At 42.5% G+C, this 17342-nt stretch overlaps 1 protein-coding gene across 1 annotated transcript in view; it reads left to right on the top strand.

Annotated features, from left to right (window-relative positions):
* The window catches only part of CSUI_003886 (swim zinc finger domain-containing), a gene marked incomplete at its 3' end in the record, with an annotated part of 19111 nt that overhangs the window by 549 nt on the left and 1220 nt on the right, over window positions 1-17342 (top strand). The window contains exons 2-4 of the mRNA XM_068064081.1: window positions 130-15805; window positions 16319-16538; window positions 17039-17164. Of these exons, the coding sequence (XP_067923943.1) occupies window positions 130-15805; window positions 16319-16538; window positions 17039-17164 (16022 nt within the window). The remainder of the gene's footprint in view (window positions 1-129; window positions 15806-16318; window positions 16539-17038; window positions 17165-17342) is intronic.

The following is a 17342-nucleotide window of genomic DNA, read 5'->3' on the forward strand; positions in this document are numbered from 1 at the left end:
AGCGGCAAGACCTTCGCCCATCCCTTATCATTACCTAATAAATGCACATCTTAACATTTACTCTATTGTCTTCTTCTTCTTCTCTCTCTGTCCACCCACCACAATCTTTTTCTTCCTCTTTCGATGTAGAGATGAATGATAAGGCTATACCTATCACTCCTTCTTCCTTCTCTCCGTCTAGTCGTCTCCCTCCTGAGAGTACAGTGACCTCCATTCTACAGAAAGACAGCTCTCCTAACCTACAAGCTTTGCCTGCTCATTCTACACACTCTCATTCTCTTAAGCCTTCTTCTCATTCAATCCATCTTCCTTCTTCTTCTTCTCTTCCTTCTTCTTCTTTCTTGGCTCGGGGAAGAGATCTAATTGAATCAATTCGGCGTGAAGAGTTTGGGATCGGCTTATTTAAGAAAGAAGAAGAAGACGAGAGCAATCTTTCCCAAAGAGAAGAAGGTGAAAGAGCAGGAAGAAGAACCGGGAGAGAAGACGAAGAAACGAGAAAAGAAGGAAGAGGAGGTGAGATCATAGGTGTCGTTTTAAGAAGACAGAGAGAGAGATTAACACGTGCTTTAGATCGGTTATCTCGCGGCTTATATACGAGAGATTCTCATCTTCAATTAGAACTTCTCCAGAATGCGGATGATAATCTCTATACCCATCTCCTTCTCCCTTCTTCTCTTCTCTCTTCTCCTCCTGCCCTGCCTTTTGCTCATCCTTCTATTCCTCGAGACAAGAACGGGCTGATCCCTGCCGAGACAGTGAAGAAGAAAGAAGAGACGCAAAGTCTCGAGAGGACGGGGATAAGAAGAAGTCAAAGCGGAAGAATGGGAAGTAAGAAAGAAAGAGAACTGAAGAAACTGCCGTCATTTTCAACAGCTGCAGGCTTTCTTCTTCCTCCGTCTATACACTTCGAAGTCACACATGAAGGATTATTCACCTTCAATAATGAGGATGGCTTCACAGAAATAGATGTACGAGCTCTATGTGACGTAGCGCGCTCTACCAAAGAACTGAGAGAGGCAGAAGAAGAAGAAGATGAAGATGAAGAAGATCGTTACAATAGGAATAGGATGAGGGATAGAGAGGGAGACGAAGAAGAGAGGGAGAGAGATTCTTCTTTCTCTTCTTCGCCTTCTTTACTTTGCGAAACTTCGACGCGTTCAAAAGATCAGCAAAAGAGAGGAGAAGAAGAACAAGAGAATGAAAGAGAAGAGATCGCTGGGGGAGATGTAGAGATGGAGAAGGAGAGAAGACACGATCGAAGAGAAGAAAAAAGGAGGAGCACTTCTTCTTCTTCTTTAGTAACGAAGAAGAGAAAGAAGATAGGCAAATTCGGTTTAGGGTTTAAGTCCGTTTTCGCTTTAACAGATAGCCCACATATTTTCTCGAATGACTTTTCTTTCAAGTTCGAAGCACAAGATTCCTCTGGCTTAGGCTTCGTTCTTCCTCATCTTCTCTCTCCTTCCAACATCGAGAATTATCTCCCTTCCTCCGTCGTCGTGACGGCTGCTCTTGCAGGTTTATCTCTCTGCTCTCAGCAGGAAGAAGACGAAGTACAAGCTAGACAAGATCAACAAGATGAAGAGAAGGAGAGAGACGAAGAAAAGGAAAAGAAAGAGACCACTTGGAGAAACCTTCTTTCTGTCTACGGTAAACAAGAGACCCTTGTATCTCATAAAGATCCCTTTTCTTCATCTCGTGTTCGTAGTGGATCTATGTTTTCTTCGACTTCTCCTTTAAGCGTATGGAAGACAGTCATATGGTTGCCTGTGAAGAAGTCGTTACTAGAGATGAATCGATGGTATGACAGAGCAGGAGAAAGAGAAGGAAAAGGAGGAGTCTCCAAACAAGACGGGGACAACAGGCGAGAAGGAGGAGGAGACAATCGATTCTTAGGATGTCAGCTAGCTAGTCTACATAGTGAAGAACTTCTCTTCCTGAAGCAACTCCAACGAATTACTTCCTGTTCACATCTCACCTCCCCTCCTGTCTTTCGCCTTGTAGAAAAGAAGGCCTTCCCTCTCATACATCTCGAGTTACATCAAGAAAAAGAAGAAGAAGAGGAGAAAGAAGAAGAAGAAGGAGAAGAAGACGAGATCGAGTCAGACAGGAAGGAAGATGGTGAGCTGAATGGAGTCGATGCTTTGGAAGAAAGAAACGTTGATGTGTATAGGGAGAGAGAAGAAGGAAGATGCCACAAGACAAGAGGAAGAAGAAGAAGAGAAGGAAGTTCAAGTAGCGTCTCAGCAGATGAAACCCCTTTCACGATAACGAGACCATGTGTCCCTCTCCTCACGGAGATCTTCAAGAAGATGTTTTCTTCTTCTTCTGTTAGAAAAGAGGGGAGAGATTTTATGTTGCCTCATCTACGTGAGAAGATTTGCGTGGAGGATGTCTCCTTGAAGGCAATTGAAATGCCTGTCTCTTTTCTGTCTCATTCTTCATCGAGTGTTTTTTTTTCTTCTTCTTCTTCTTTCACTCCAAATTCTTCTTTTCTCTCCGCGAATGTAGTGAATTTCATCTCCCGGCTCTCTCGCGAGAATACAAGAGAAGAAAATGAAAAGGAAAGAGAAGAGACAGAGGGAGAAAGAAGAAGAGATGAATGGATCCTCTTTCGGCGAGAGTTCTTCGTCTCCATACCTACTTCTTCATCTACCTCATCTTCACCTTATCTCTTATCTTCAAGTGAAGGAGCAAGAAGAAGACAAGAAGAAGAAGAAGAAGAAAAGAAGAGAGAAAGAAGAAAACTGGTGGAGACCGAAATCACTATCGCTCTTCCTCTTCTACCCTCTGGACATGCCGCTGCCCCAGGCTCTCCTCAGACTTCTCCTTCTTCTTCTTCTCTCTCTTCTTCTTCCTCTCCTCCTTCTTCTTCTTCTCTCTCTTCTTCTTCCTCTCCTCCTTCTTCTTCCTCTCCTCCTTCTTCTTCCTCTCTCCCTTCTTCTTCCTCTCTCCCTTCTTCTTGTCCCAATAGTTCCAGTAGAGCACCCCCAAATCACCGTCATCCCTCCTCCTCATCGTCGTCGTCTTCTTTATCTTCTTCATCTCCTTCTTTTCCTGATAGAGATGTGTATTGCTATCTTCCTATCCATTCATTCAATCTTCCTTTCGCCTTGCATGCGCCCTTCAATCTGACGGCTTCACGTGAAACGCTAGTTCTCACAGATCCTCTAAATCTCGCTTTAAGAGATGCTCTACCGTCGACCTTCCTTGGCCTGGTAGAGTACTGTAAATACTCGAATCGGTTATCTCTTCAGTCTTCTTTTCTTCGATTTCTCCCTCTTCTGGTCTGTCTCTCCAAGAATCGCCAAAGCTTCTTTTATCCTGCATGCGTTAATATCATGAACAGCCTAAGAAAGACCTCTTGCATCATGGCGATAGATCCGGAGGTAGACAATTTCGACCACGACTTCTTCGTATCTCCCTTCTTCTCTCATTCGGAGAAGGAAACAAGAAAGATCAAGAAAGAAGATCTTATGTTAGAGAAGAAAGAAAAGAAGAAGGACAATGATGTGAAAGAAAGAAGAAAAGAGAGAGAGAAATGGATATGGGCGCTACCCACATCATCCATCCTTCTTCCTTCTTCTCTCCAGGAATCCCTTCTTCTTCACTATCTCTCAACTGCTTCTTCTTCTTCGTCTATTTCTCATGAAGAGAAGAGGTCTCTTTCCGAAGAAGATCGGGAGAAGACGAACAAGCGTCAAGACAAGGACGGCTTCCCCCACAGAGAGAAACAGATCTCTCTCATTTCTTCTTCTTCCTTCTTATCTAACCGGGCTAAAAGAAAAGAAGAAGAGGATCTTCTTTCGTCTACTAAACAGATCTCTCCTCGACATACAGATCATGACTTTAAGGATAAGAAAGATCACAGCCTTCACACCCTGAATGTACACAGTGAGAGGAGCGCGAAGAAGGAGATGGACTTGGTCTCACCGAGAAGTAAAGAAGATTTCCATCTCTCAAGAGATCAAGGAGAGGAGAAGAAAAGAAGATTAAGAAGGCGAAGAACATCTTTCTCCTTTCTGCAGTTTTCCTTATTTCCTCCTTCACTCCTTAAGAAGGGTTTGAAGCTATTCTATACACATCCTTATCTCATGAGAGATGTAAGTGTAGAGTATCTGAAGAGCCTAGGTGTCCGGTCTTTCTCGATATGGGAAGCAGTCGAACTTCTTCGTTATCTTCTTCAGAATTCCAGTCTTCCTTCTTCTCGCTTTCAAACCGGTTTAAATCAGACATCGAAGAAAGACGACACGGTCAAGACGCGAAAAGAAAGGAAGAAAGAAGAAGAAGAAGACGAAGAGAGAAAGGCAGAAGAAGAGAAAGATGATGAAGAAGAAGATGGAGATCATGAAAGGAAGAAGAGAGATGGAGAAGCTTCTGTGACTAAAAAGAAAGATCATGAAGAAGAGGGGGAGGAGGAGAATAAGATCTCTTCATTGATGGAGAGTGTTTCTTCGTCTTCTTTCTCCTTCGGCTCTGCACGAGGAGGTGGAGGAGAAGGAGAAGGAGGTGTATGTGCAGATGTGAGAGTTCTATCGCCGGAGTGGGTAGGCTATTACCTATGTTTCATAGATGAGTTGATAGAACAAGAAGAAGAAGAACACAAGCTAACTCAGTCAGATATCTCTCTTATCTTCCATATTCTCTCACACCTCCCCTTCCTTCCGACAACGTCTCCTAATCAGTATGTAGCTGTGAAATCCCCTAATAAGAAGAAGAAAGAGAAGAACGGCTCGACGACTCTCTCCATGGGGACTACTTCTTTGCCTTTCTATCTTCCCGATCTCTCTTCCTTTTCTTCTTCTTCTCTCTTCGTAGATGAAGAAGAAGAAAGGAGGAGCCGAGAAGGAATGATGGAAGAACGTGAAGGAGGCAGAAGAAGAGGAAGAGGACAAGACGAACAAGAAGAAGAAGAAGAGAGTGTCGAAGACGATGAAGAAGATAAGGAGGAGAGAGATAGATCATCCTCTTTATCCTGTCGAAGAGAGAAAGGTAGAAGAACTCGTCAGCAGAAGTGCAGCTCATTCATTGGAGAATATCTTGTTCGAATTTTATCTCCACGTGTTCTGAAACCTTTCTATCCGGAGGAGAAGAAGAAAAAGAAGAAGAAACAACGCCCTCTTCATCTTCTCTCTTCTCTTCATACACCTGAGAGAAAGTCGGAAGAGGAGGAAGAGAAAGAAAGAGAACGAGAGGAAGAAGAGGAAGAAGATGACTATGAACAGGTCCTCTCGATACAAAGATCTCGTGTTTTGAGAAGTTTATATCGATTAGGGTTACAGAGGAAAGCGATCACTCCTAAAGACATTCTAGCCACTCGCGTTATCCCGCTCTTATCAAACTCTTCTCCGCATGAAGATCTTTCAACCTTTTCCGATGGCTTTCTCATCTCTCTTCTTTCTTATCTTGTTCTCCACCTCGATGCTTTCAAGTCTCTCATTCTCAAGGGAGAACATCCCGAGCTCGATGGCTACAGAAGAGACGAAGAAGAAGAAGAGAGCGCGACGATGAAGAAGAAGAACAAGAAGAAGAGAGATCAGGAAGATCGATCTAGAGAGAAAAGGACACAGCAGGGATGCTATTTCTCACAAAGACAAGATGAAGAAGAAGAAGTAGAAGAAGAAGAAGAAAGAAGACTCCCTGGAAGAAAAGAAGAAAGCAGAAAGAGTGATGTATGGAAGAAGTTGTATGTTTTAACGTCTGATGACAGGAGAGTACGGCTAGGCGATCCAAGCCTGCATGTTCCACTCATCTTCTCTAAAACAGCTTCTCTCTCTTCTTCATCTTCTTCTTCACAAACTTTCCAGAGAAAGAAGATCTACTTTCTTCAGAAGCTTCAGGAGAAAACAGGAGAGCATCCATTTTCTCACCGTTCAGAAATCTCTCAGGTGTATGTACACCACGCACCTGTCGAGAAATGGATTGAGTTCTTTCACTTCCTCGGAGTTCCTGATCTTCTCTCTGTACATCAAATTGAATACGAACTAAAGCTTTCTTCTCGCTCTTCTTCCTTGCTACATGAAAGCATACGGAGTAAGGCAGAAGGAGAAGAGAAAGACGAAGAAGAACAAGAAGAAGAAGAAGATAAAGAGATGGAGAAAAATGTCTATTCTCTATCTCTCTCTTTGAAGCGAGTCAACTCTGTGAAGACCGAGCTCCCTTCGATCAATCTGAATGAGTTCTTTTCTTCTTCTTCTCTTTCTTCTTCTTGTTCTTCTCTTTCTTCTTCTTCTTTTTCTTCTTCTTCTTCTCTTTCTTCTTCTTCCTTCCACAATCGCATTCTAGAGTGTTTAGTCTCTAGTAGGTCTCCGAGTGACTGGGCATCTCTTGTGTTACTCCCGCTGTCATCTTCTTCTTCTCTTTCTTCTTCTTCTTTATCTCTTTTGCGAGGCAAAGCGGAAGAGGAAGAAGAAGAAGAAATGATGGATAGTGAACAAGAGGAGAAGGAGAAAGGAGATAGAAAGAAAACTCTGACAGTGAAGATGAAGGAAGTAAGAAACAGAAAGCATCAAGGAATCGAGAATGATCTAACGAAATTCCGAGTGATATCTATCAGACTTGTCGACTTTGTTTCTCTCGATTTCGAGGAGATCGTGAAAGCTCTTCATTCATCCTCGCATCAAAAGACTCCGAAAGAGAAAGAAGAAGACCTGGAGGCGTCAGAAGAGGCAAGTGAGCTAAGTAGCTTAGAGGAGAGAAAGGAGATACAGAAGGAGAGAGAAAGAAGAAGTTCAAGAGATGAAGAGGAGATGATAGAAGAAAGAGGAAAAAGAAGAAGAAAAGAAGAAGAGAGAGAACTTGGTTTGATCTTTTGTGAATGGCTCGCTGAGCAATCGACGGTATCGATTGATCCTTATCTCTCTACACGGGTAAAGAAGGTGTCTATTTCTCCAGTTTCTCTTATGAAAGAAGAAAGCTCTGAAAGAACAGAAAGACGGATAGATCAAGAGATGAAGACGGAAAGGAAGATGAGTCTGTTAAATGATGTGAGAACGAAGAGTGTAGGTAAGAAAGAGATCAGAAAATCCTCGACAGACATGCTAGCAAGCAAGTCTTCGTCATTCTCAGGAGGTCGACCTGTCTTCTCATCTTTCTTCTATCAGCTAAGAAATCGCCAGTGGATTCCTTCTTGTGAAGCGATTCTAGAGGCGAAGAAGGAGAGCGATCTGTACCATACACCCTCTAAGGCAGTCTCGAGGTGTATATACACTCGAGATCAACATGGCAGTTTACGAGGTGATCAGGCGACGACAATGAACAAGAAACAGAAGGAAGATGAGATCAATGAAGAAAGAGAAGAAGAGAATCGAATTCAGTTCGATGTCGTGATAGATGTGGATGGAGATGAAGAAGGGGAGAGTGGTCGTTCTAGTCAAAGCAGTTGTGATGAAAGGAGAGAAAAAGAAGAGGAGAGTGAAGTCTCGATCATGACACTAAACACTTTCAGAAAAGAGAACAATGTAGAAATGAAGATGCGGTGCATGCGACAAGGCGATCAAAAAGGAAATCAGAGAAGAAGACGACTACGACGAGGAGGAGGAGGAAGAGGAAGAGGTGTATATACACCTGGGTATGATGAGTGTGGAGATACTTTATGTCAATCTTCTTCTCTCTTCTCTCTTTCTTTATGTCAAACTCAGTTGCCTACGCTTCAGGAACAAGGTAGAAGAGATAGCAGGAGTAGTAGTAGAAGAAGAAGAAAGCGGGGAAGATCACGCAGCTCTCATGGAGAAGCTCCAAGCATCTCCTCTTCTACTCATGATAGTAGCATGACACATCTCTCTTCTTCTTCTCCTTCTTTCTCTTCTTCTTCTTCTCCTTCTTTCTCTTCTTCCAATCTACAACAGACTTCATTCCAGTCAGGGAACTCAAGAAAAGAAGAAGATGAGGTGCGTTTATCTTCTTCTCATCCATCCTTTAAAAGCTCTCGTGAAGACTCGTCTGTCCTGCGTGATCAGGAAATGAGAAGAAGACACGAACTAGCCTTAACATCAGACTTGAGGTGGATATACACCGGACTCGATTCTCCCAAGTCTTTGCATGCACCATGTGATAACGTCATCCGGGTGTATGGACACCTCATTCGTTATGTAGATCCATCTCTATGGTTGTCGATCTGCGAAACAGAAAGAGAACAAGAGAAGAAGGAGGAGCTGAAGAAAAAGAAGAAGAACACGGACAATTATAGCAAGAAAGAGAAGATCCAGATGAAGGCGGAGAGACCGCAAGAAGAGAGAGAGAGAGTGACATGCGTGACTTCTCCACAGAGGAAGATGAAGAGAGAAAAAGACCTGAAAGATGTTCTTTCGAAAACCCATGAAAGAACATCTTCTTTCAATCATACGAGATCAACGCCGGAGTCGATAGGGCGTCACGCAGACAAGGTATGTAATCGTCCATCCCTTTTTTCCTCTTCTTCATCTGTCGATCGTTTGATGAGAAGCAAGACAGAAACGGGGAGAAGTTTCTTAGGTCTTCTCTCACTTCTTGATCTCTCTGTGGAACCTACGGTTGACTCTGTAAGATTCCTCCTTACACAAATTTCTCACTTCTACTCTCAAAGAAAAGCGATAGGGAGAGGAGGAGAAGAAGGAGAGAGAAAGATTTGGAGAGAAGAGGATGTGTCTGAGGTTTCTACTTCTTTCCTTGGAACGGAGAAGAAAGATCTTGTTAGGATCGTAGACCCAAATCATGACTTCAAAGAAGGCTCTTCTTTCTCTTCTTCTTCTTCGTTCTCATCTCTCTCTTCATCATATCTCCTTTCGCACGTGACCGGAGAGACGAAGAAGACAAGGAGTCTCTATCCTAGACTCTCGCATCTCCATCTTGCTTCTCTCCGGTGTATCTGTGAAGAGTGTGCAGAAGAGAGAGAGATAAACCTTGAGAGAGATGAGAACGGAAGAAGAGAGATGCTTCAAAAGAAAGAAAACGCTCTTCATGAAAAGAGCTTCTCATCATGTGAGAGAGAGAAGAAAGAGGTCGAAAAGAGAATTCTACGTCAGATCGCCATTTTGAAGACAGGTTTCCTTCCTGCTTTTCTTTCTTCTTCTTCTTCTCTTTATCATTCCTATCTTAGAGATGTGGATGATCAAGATCATCGAGATTTCTTAGGAGAGATATGCTGGCATTGTTTTCTTCTTTTAGATGAGGTCTCTCGACTTCTTCTCTTTCTTGCAGTCTCTTCTTCTTCTTTCTCCGCTTTTCATAGTGATGTAACTCCTAAGAATTTCTCTTCAAACAATTTTCTCTTCGATACTTCTTCTCTCTCTTCTTTATCAATGTTAAGAGAAAGATCGACGACGGCGGCAGGTGGAGAAAGAACAAGAAGAAGAGCATCGATGTGGAGTGACTTCTATAGTCATGAGAGAAGACATGGGAGAATCGATTGTCTCTCTCCTTCCTCCTCGTCTTTTCTTCTTCTTCCTTTTCCGTCACGTACATACCACACAGGAGAGAGAATGAAATTCAGTTCGGGAAGAGAAGATTTCTCTCTTCACTTTCTTGAGGCTTTTCGAGAAAAAGCAACTCTTCAGCAGAGAGAGAAAGACGGAGAGAACGAAGAAGGAAAGAAGAAGATAAACATGAAGAAGAGATCTTGTTTACAATGGATGCATGCATGCGATTTCTTCTGGATATCTCACCCAGGTGTATCTTCATCTTTATTCTCTCCTTCTTATTCCTTCTTCTGTCTGAAGACTCTTCTTAGGCTGAATCTAACAAGATATGAAGCCGACCAAATGATCGATCGCCTTAGTCAAAATCGATCCTTCTCAGATAGTGGAGAAGAGAAAGAAGAAAAGAGTCTCTCAAAAGAGCAAGGAGAAAAGACGAATGAAGAAGAGAAGAATAAGGAACAAGACATGATAGAAGTTCAAGGAGATTTCCAGGCTTTCCATGATGAAAAGAACAAGAGTGAGAATAAGAAGAACAACAGCACCTGCAGTTCATCTCTTCTCTCTCCTCTTCATTCTTCTTCTTCTTCTCTTCTCTTTCCTCGTGTAGACATTCTTCCCTTCTTCTTCACGACATCTGAGACATACACTGTATATACACCCGGCCAAGACAAGGAAGAAAGCTCTTCTTTCTTCGAGAAGTCAGCGGAGAAGCATCGATCCTCTCTAGTCTTCAGCTTAGAGAGAAGAAGAAAGAGTCGGAGGTTTTCTCTTTTCGAAGAGATCTTCAGAGCTCTGAAATTTCTCTTCGTCGATCTTCATGGAATGAACCTAATGCCTTCATCTACTCATACTTTTAACGCGATGATTCGCCTCATGAAAGATAGAAGATCGCGACACTTGCCTGGTCGCAGTGACGGTCGTCGCATATGCATCGCAGCTAAAGAGCAAGGAGAACAAGAAGATCGAGAAAGAGAAGAAGAAAGCAGCAATCCCGAGGATGAAGGCAATAGAAGGAGAAGCTCTTCGTCAGACAAGAGCATGCAACGCAATACTCCTATAAGAAAAGAAGAAGAAGACGAAGAAAAGATGGGAGGGAGGATAGATATCGGAAGTGTTAGATCTTGTGAAAGTGTGTGTGGAACATCTCGCCGAAAGGTGAGGAAAATTGATCGAATCCAAGGAAAAGAACAAGAAGAAGTATTTCTTCTCCATTCTACTTCCTCTTCTTCTTCTCCTCAGAACCATACTACTCCCTCTGAACTGGCTTCTTCATCTTCTTTCTCTTCTTCTAGCCAGCGTCACCATGAACAAGAGAAAGAGAAAGAAGAAGAAGAAGAGAGTTATGAGAGAGATCGACAGTATCAGATGGTCTTGTTGATGGTCTATTTCTTTCTTCAGACACGCGCCTCTGAGCTCAACCGCTTACTTTCCTCTTCTTATCAAACTTCTCAGCAACTGTCTAAAGACGCCTTCTTGTCTTCTACACAGAAAGAAGAAGAAGAATCGAAGAAGAAGAAACATCTCTTTATCGAAGGTGTAAAGGATATTGCTAGGGAGAGACACGCTGACTTTTCTGATAAAGAGATAGACGAAGCCAAGGAAATCCCCAAGGAGAGGAGAAAAGAAGGAGAAAAAGAAGAAGAATTCGAGAAGATAAAGACTAAGATAAAAGAGAGAAAAGTGGCAGAGAATGAAGAAGATGAAAAGGTGAAGAATGTCATGTATTCTTGTCCTCAAACAGATCCTGGACGTTTTACGAGAGCATGGATTCCGAGCATCGAGAGGGAAGCGACGAGATGTGCGTTAACTCTCCTTCGATCTCTTCTTTGGAGCTGGGCGTCGATTCCTCTCTTTTCTCCTGTCTGTTCTTCTTCTTTTCTTTCTTCTTCTTCTTCTTTCATCGCAAGGAGAAGAAGAAGTTCCCAACAGAAAGAGGACAACCTTCACGATGAAGATTCAATAAGAGAGGAAAGAAGAGAAGAAAGACAAGATTTCTGTAGGTACGGAACCCCGTGTAAAGGTCTTACTTTGATCTTAGATGAAAGAGATCAAGATATCTCCACCTCTTTCTTCCTTCCTCATGTGTCTTTCTCTACACACTTCAACTCTTCCACATCTTCGCTTTCTTCCTCTTCTTCTTTAGTCTCTCAAAGGAGGAGAGATTTCAACGAAGACGAAGAGAAACAAGATGAGGAAGACAGAAACGAGAAGAAGAACAAGAAGAAGATCTCTTCCTTCTTTTCTTCTTCTTCTTCTTGTGATATCGATGTGAAGAATCTTTTTTCTCGCCTAGTATGGTTATCCTCTCCAGGAATCTCTTCATCTTCTTCTTTGTCTCTTTCTGGAGATAAAGAAGAACAAGAAGAAGAATCTTCAGATCGAGACTTCCTTGACTATAATCTCCTTGTGGAAGAGAGATTGAAAGGAGATAAGAAACACTTTCTTCTTCATCGTCAAAGATCTTTAAGAAAGCTTCTTTTTCTCTTCTTTACAAATGAGCTGAAGAATCAAGAGAAAGATCAACAGACAAATGACGGGTCTTCTTCTTCTCTCTTCTTGCAGTTCTTCTCCCCTCACGTCAACTCGAGCGTCAGCCAAGAGATGTCTGTGAAGGAAGCGTCAAGTAGTCTCTGCTTTTCGGAAGGAAGAGAAGAAGTGAGAGAGAAGTCTTACGAGAAGAAGAAGATGAAGAAGGATAGGAAAGATGACGCGTGTGTTTTGAATGAAGTGTGTGAAGAAGGATATATAGAAGAATACCGAAGAGTGCAGTGTATGTGGAACGAAGTCATTCATGACTTCTCTCTCTTTCTTGGCTCGGTAGAATCTCTCAAGAGCAAAGAGCAAGAAAAAGAATACGAAGAAGAAAAAGAAGAAAGAAAGGGAGAAAAGAAGAAGAACAAGAAAGATCTTCATCCCGAGTCGTTGCCTGTAGTTCATCCATCATGTGTAAGGGATGTGTCTTCGCCTTTCCATTCTTCTCTCTTCTTACAAGAGAGTGGATCTTCGAGGAATTCTTCTCTTAGCGAAAGTCTTTTTTCTTCTTCTTTGGTTAAAAGCAGATTGCAAGGGTTGTCAACGGGAGAAACCTCTGAAGATGAAGAGTCTTACCGAATCAGCAATGGCTCTAATTCTCTTCAATCGATATGGATCTATCTCCTTAAAAATGCTTTCGGGGCACGTCCACTTCATTTAGAGTGCATGCACCAAGTGTCTACGAGATCTTCTCTCTTCTTCTCTTCATCTTCTTCATCCTCTTCCTGGTCGTTATGCCCTTCATCTTTGTCTCTTTCTCTTACCTCCTTACCTCTTTCTTCTTCTTCCTCCTCCTCTCATCTTTCTTCTTCATCTCTTTCTTGTTCTGACGGGGTACGTCTAGAGCAACTTGCTTATACTTCCCTTCAACGGAATGATCTAACGGGGAAAGGAAAAAAGCAGAAAGATCTCTTTTCTCCCCCGGTGCCTCTCGAGGATCTTCCTCTCTTCTTCTCTTTGAACTTAAAGAGACTTCTCTGCTGCGCTTTACTTCCCGCAGCACGACGATTTATACTACGCTTTCGACCTGAGGTGTATATACACCTGGCTCAAAAGTCGTCCATGAGTGATGGTAGAGATAGAAAGAGAAGAAAAGACATGGTAAAAGACACCGATCAAGACTATTGCTCTAAAGATATTTCTTCGCCTTCTTCCTTTTCTTCTTTCACTTCAATTATCTCAGACAGATTAAAGAATCTACGCGTCTATATAACGGAAGAGATTCGAACGCGGTATCTACATAAATCGACTAATACTGCCAGTCATCCTCAGGCATGTAAAGCTCTGTATATTCCAAGAGAAGAAGATGAAGAAGAAGAAGGCAGATGTCCTTCGCTCTCTTCTTTTCTACAGAAGCGGAACCAAGGTGTAAATCCTACTTCTTGTGAAACACTACAAGGCGAAAGAAGAAGAAGAAAAAAGACAGAAGAAGAAGAAGAAAGAGGTAAGCAGATGATGGATGGAGAGAAGATAGGCACTGAAGAGGATGAAGAAGAGATGGATGAAGGTGAACAGGAAGGTCTTGAGGAGGAGACGAACAAGAAGAAAGGCGACGAAGATGAAAAGAAAAAGGAAGAAGAAGAAGAAAAGAAAGAGGAGGAGGAGGAGGGTTATAACCATGGTGGAGAGAAGAAGAAGAAGACTTGTCACGGAGAAGAATTGAATGGCGAGAAAGACAACTTCTACTTTTCTTCTTATTCTTCAAGAGAAGTCTCTCATTTACTTATCGCCTTTCCTCAAGAGCAATTCTCCAATGGAACTCTCGATATCTTTCTCTCCTCTTCTCCTTCTTCTTTTTCTTCTTCTCATCTTCCTTCTTCTTCTCTCCCTTGTTCGACCTTTCCTTCTCTTCGTCGTGTCCTCCGTTTTGTCCCTCTTTCGAGCGAAGTCTTTCTCGAATTCTCTCGTCTCTTCACTCTCAATCGCGACGTTGACCATGAGCTAGCGACCTTTCTTCATCTCTCTTATACCTCTCAAGAACGCTTTATTCTTCTTAATCAGATACGATGCCAACGTAGCTCTATTCATGAAGAGAAGACGAGAGAAGACAGGGAGAGAGAGGAAGGAAAGAAAAGGAGCCAATCTCCCTCTTCTTCTTCTCTTTCTTCTTCTCCTTCTCCATCTTCATTTCTTTGGTCGTTCTTCAGACATGTGGAGGAGTTCTTCGTTTCTCAAGGCCTTCCGTCTCCTCGCATTCTCATGAGAACTCAAGGACAGAGAGGAGAGATGAAACAGATCAAATGGACGAAGCAGAGGAACAGAAAAAGTCGATCTTTCTTAGCTCGATTGCATCAAGTATTTCATGACGAAGAAGCCAACTTACCTCAACTCAGTCTCTTCACACCATCTTCTTCTTCTCTTCTTCTTCCTCCCTCTACTTCTTCTTCCTCTCCTACTTTTCCGTCTTCTTCTTTTCTATCTCGTTATAGTCTATGTTACGGTGGCAAAGCAGAGAGTGATCAAGGCTTTGTATGGTTGATACCCCCAGAACCAAGAGAAGGAGAAAAAGAGAAAGAAGAGAAGAGGAAGAAGAAGGACCTTCTTAACGTGTATCCTGGAGATGAGAACACTAGATCTCTTCATGGTCTTCTTAATGAACATCGTGAGACGTCTGCGAGAGAGACGAGATACCACTTATGGAGAGATGACGTCTGGATCTATCTAGCTCTGAAAGAAGATGATCTGAGAGAAATGGAGGAAATGAACAGGTTAAGAAAGCTCCTGATGTTAGAGCAGGCGCATGCACAAAAGAACCGACAAGGAAAGGAAGATATTTCTCATACGGGTAGTCACGCGGAAAGAAATCCCCATGGCTCAGGTGTCTATACACCCGAGAACGACAATGTTTCAAAGGAGGAGGAGAACGACGATACGAAGAACAAGAAGAAGAGAAAGAAGAAAAAGAAAAGGAAAGAGAGGAAGGAGAAAGATGATAGAGATGAAGAAGAAGATGTAGAAGATAGCAATAGCATGTCTATCTCTGAAGATGAAGAAGAAGAAGACGAAAGTGAAGGAACGACTGAAGGTAAGCCTTTCTTTGAAAGAGGAGAGTCTTCTTCTTCTTCGGTGTCAGGGGTTGAAGAGAGGCGTGGAAGAAGAGAGAAAGGGCAACCAGATGGAGAGACCTTTTCTCTCTCTACGACAAGAAACGAGAGATCTTCAATCGCTTTTGCACATCCCCAAGAAGAAGATGAAGAAGAGAATGAAGGAAAGACGGCATGCGTAGATGGAGATAACAAGGATAGAAGAAGAAACGTGAGCTTCGGTCCTTCTTCCTGTCCATCTTCTTCTCACGGTCTCTATGAGAAGAGAGAAGAAGATGAAGCTGAAGAAGAAGAAGAAGGAAACAGAGAAGATCAAGAAGAAAGAAGAAGAGGAGAACATGAAGAGGTTTCATCTGAAAAGCTATCGTTGACGGACCTCTTGGGCTCGGCTTCTTCTTCTATTAACCTTCTATACGAGGAAAGGGGTCTAGAGAAACAGCTTCAGCGCATGTCTGTCCCTCGTATCTTCGGCGGTCTCCATTCAATAGGAAAAGTAGGTTTATGTGGTAATGAAGAAGAAGAAGAAGTTATAGATGTTGAAAGAGAAGAAGAAGATAGAAAAGGGGCTGACACACAAGAAAAGAAAGAAGAGAAGGAGAGACAACTCCAAAGAACTTCAAATCTTCCATCAGAACAAGGCTTTCCTCATTCGCTTTCTGAGCTTTCGTCTTCTTGCTCTCCTTCTTCCCTTTTGCAAGACGGGAATGTAGCAGGAGGTTTGCGCGGAGAAGGAGAGGAAGAAGAAAGAAGAAGAACAAGAAACAATCTCTCCCGTGGTACAGAGGCAATCGTCCAAGCAGGAATGTTTCAAGCTGAAGATCTCCCTCTACCGACAAAGTCAGTCAAGTATATCCCCCCATCTATGGTGGATATACACTCCATGTATCTACATCTATGTGTATATCTATATATGTGTATAGTAGACCTATGTGGTATGTGTCGAGGAGGTTCGTGAGCTATTTCTCTCCTCTGTTCTCCATGTGGTTTCCGTGGAAGGACGTAGGCGACACCTATTATTCATCTCTTCTTTTCCTTCTATATATAGGTCTAGACATGCATCTATCTGTCTTCTTCAGTCTATGTATACAGTTGATATAAGTGGTTAACAAGCAATAGGAAGAAGTGGTGCTGCTCTTCCTGAGTATAGAGAGGAGAAAGAGACAGAGAGACTGCCTCCTTACACATTCGCTTCTTCAACATATAGATAGATAGATAGATAGATAGACCTTGTGAAGCGCTTCACGTTTCTCACACACCTGCCATCTTCAAACATCTCATTCTGCTTGGTCGCATATGTCTTTTCCTTTTTCTTCCTTTTCTGTTTCTTTTGTTTGCCTTGTTTCTTTGTAGTTTGTTGGAGACCTACTCTTCGCATCGTGTGTTTCCTCAAGGTGACAGGAGCGAAGCCTCCAGGAGAGATCTGATAGAGACTATAGGGAGACTAGGAGAGAAGTTTGTGTACGAGTATCTGTTGTCTACGTTACAAGCAGAGATAGAGAGAGGCGCATGTCGACTTCATTGGCTGAACGACGAAGAGGAACAAGGAAAGCCCTATGATCTACTTCTTACAGTAAGCTGAGACATGCCTTCTTTCTCTTCACCTTGTCGAGCTGTATCTATCTATGTATGAAGATGTATGTAGACATAGGTATATAGGGGGATATACCAATACGTGTTTATGAGTATGTATGGAGGGAGGTGTCAGTATGTACGTGTGTATGTGTATGTATGAATATGGATGTATGTATGTATAGCTATGTCGGATTGAAGGGTTTCATAGTACTCATACTGACGCTGTAGATGATGAGGAGGAGAAGGGGGATCTCTCTGTATGTCTCTGTCTGTCTATCTATGTATGTGGAGAAGCAAGCAGCGAGAGGGGTACGTAAGCAGTGAATGGGAGAGATGCCGTTGATTTCTGTATAGAATTAAAGAGGGAGAGACAAAGTAGCACCGGGAGTTGTCTTTGATCCGTTCCCACGTTCTTTCTTTCTTTCTTATCTCTTCTTTTTACTTGCACGTTTCGTGGCTGCGATTCTTTTGTGTGACTGGATTGCTTTCTTCCTGTAGAAGTATGGAGCTGTAGGAAGTGTATCTACACCTGAGACGATTTATATTGAAGTGAAGTCGACAGGGACAGTCAGTAAAGCTTTCTTCGAGGTCTCTCATAAGGAATGGCAATTCGCTCAAGTCCATGTAAGCGAAGACACAGGCTAAAGAAGAAGAAGTTCGAGAAAAAGAAGAAAAGAAAGAGAAGAAGGAAAGAAAGAGAAGAAAAGGAGAGAAAGAAGAAGATGTTGGCGTTCATTTGTTTGATGTTATGATGGATGTGTAGCTAGAGATAGATAGATAGATAGATCGATAGATCGATAGA

Source organism: Cystoisospora suis (assembly GCF_002600585.1).
Source record: "Cystoisospora suis strain Wien I chromosome Unknown contig_1750, whole genome shotgun sequence".
NCBI classification, from domain to species: Eukaryota; Apicomplexa; class Conoidasida; order Eucoccidiorida; family Sarcocystidae; genus Cystoisospora; species Cystoisospora suis.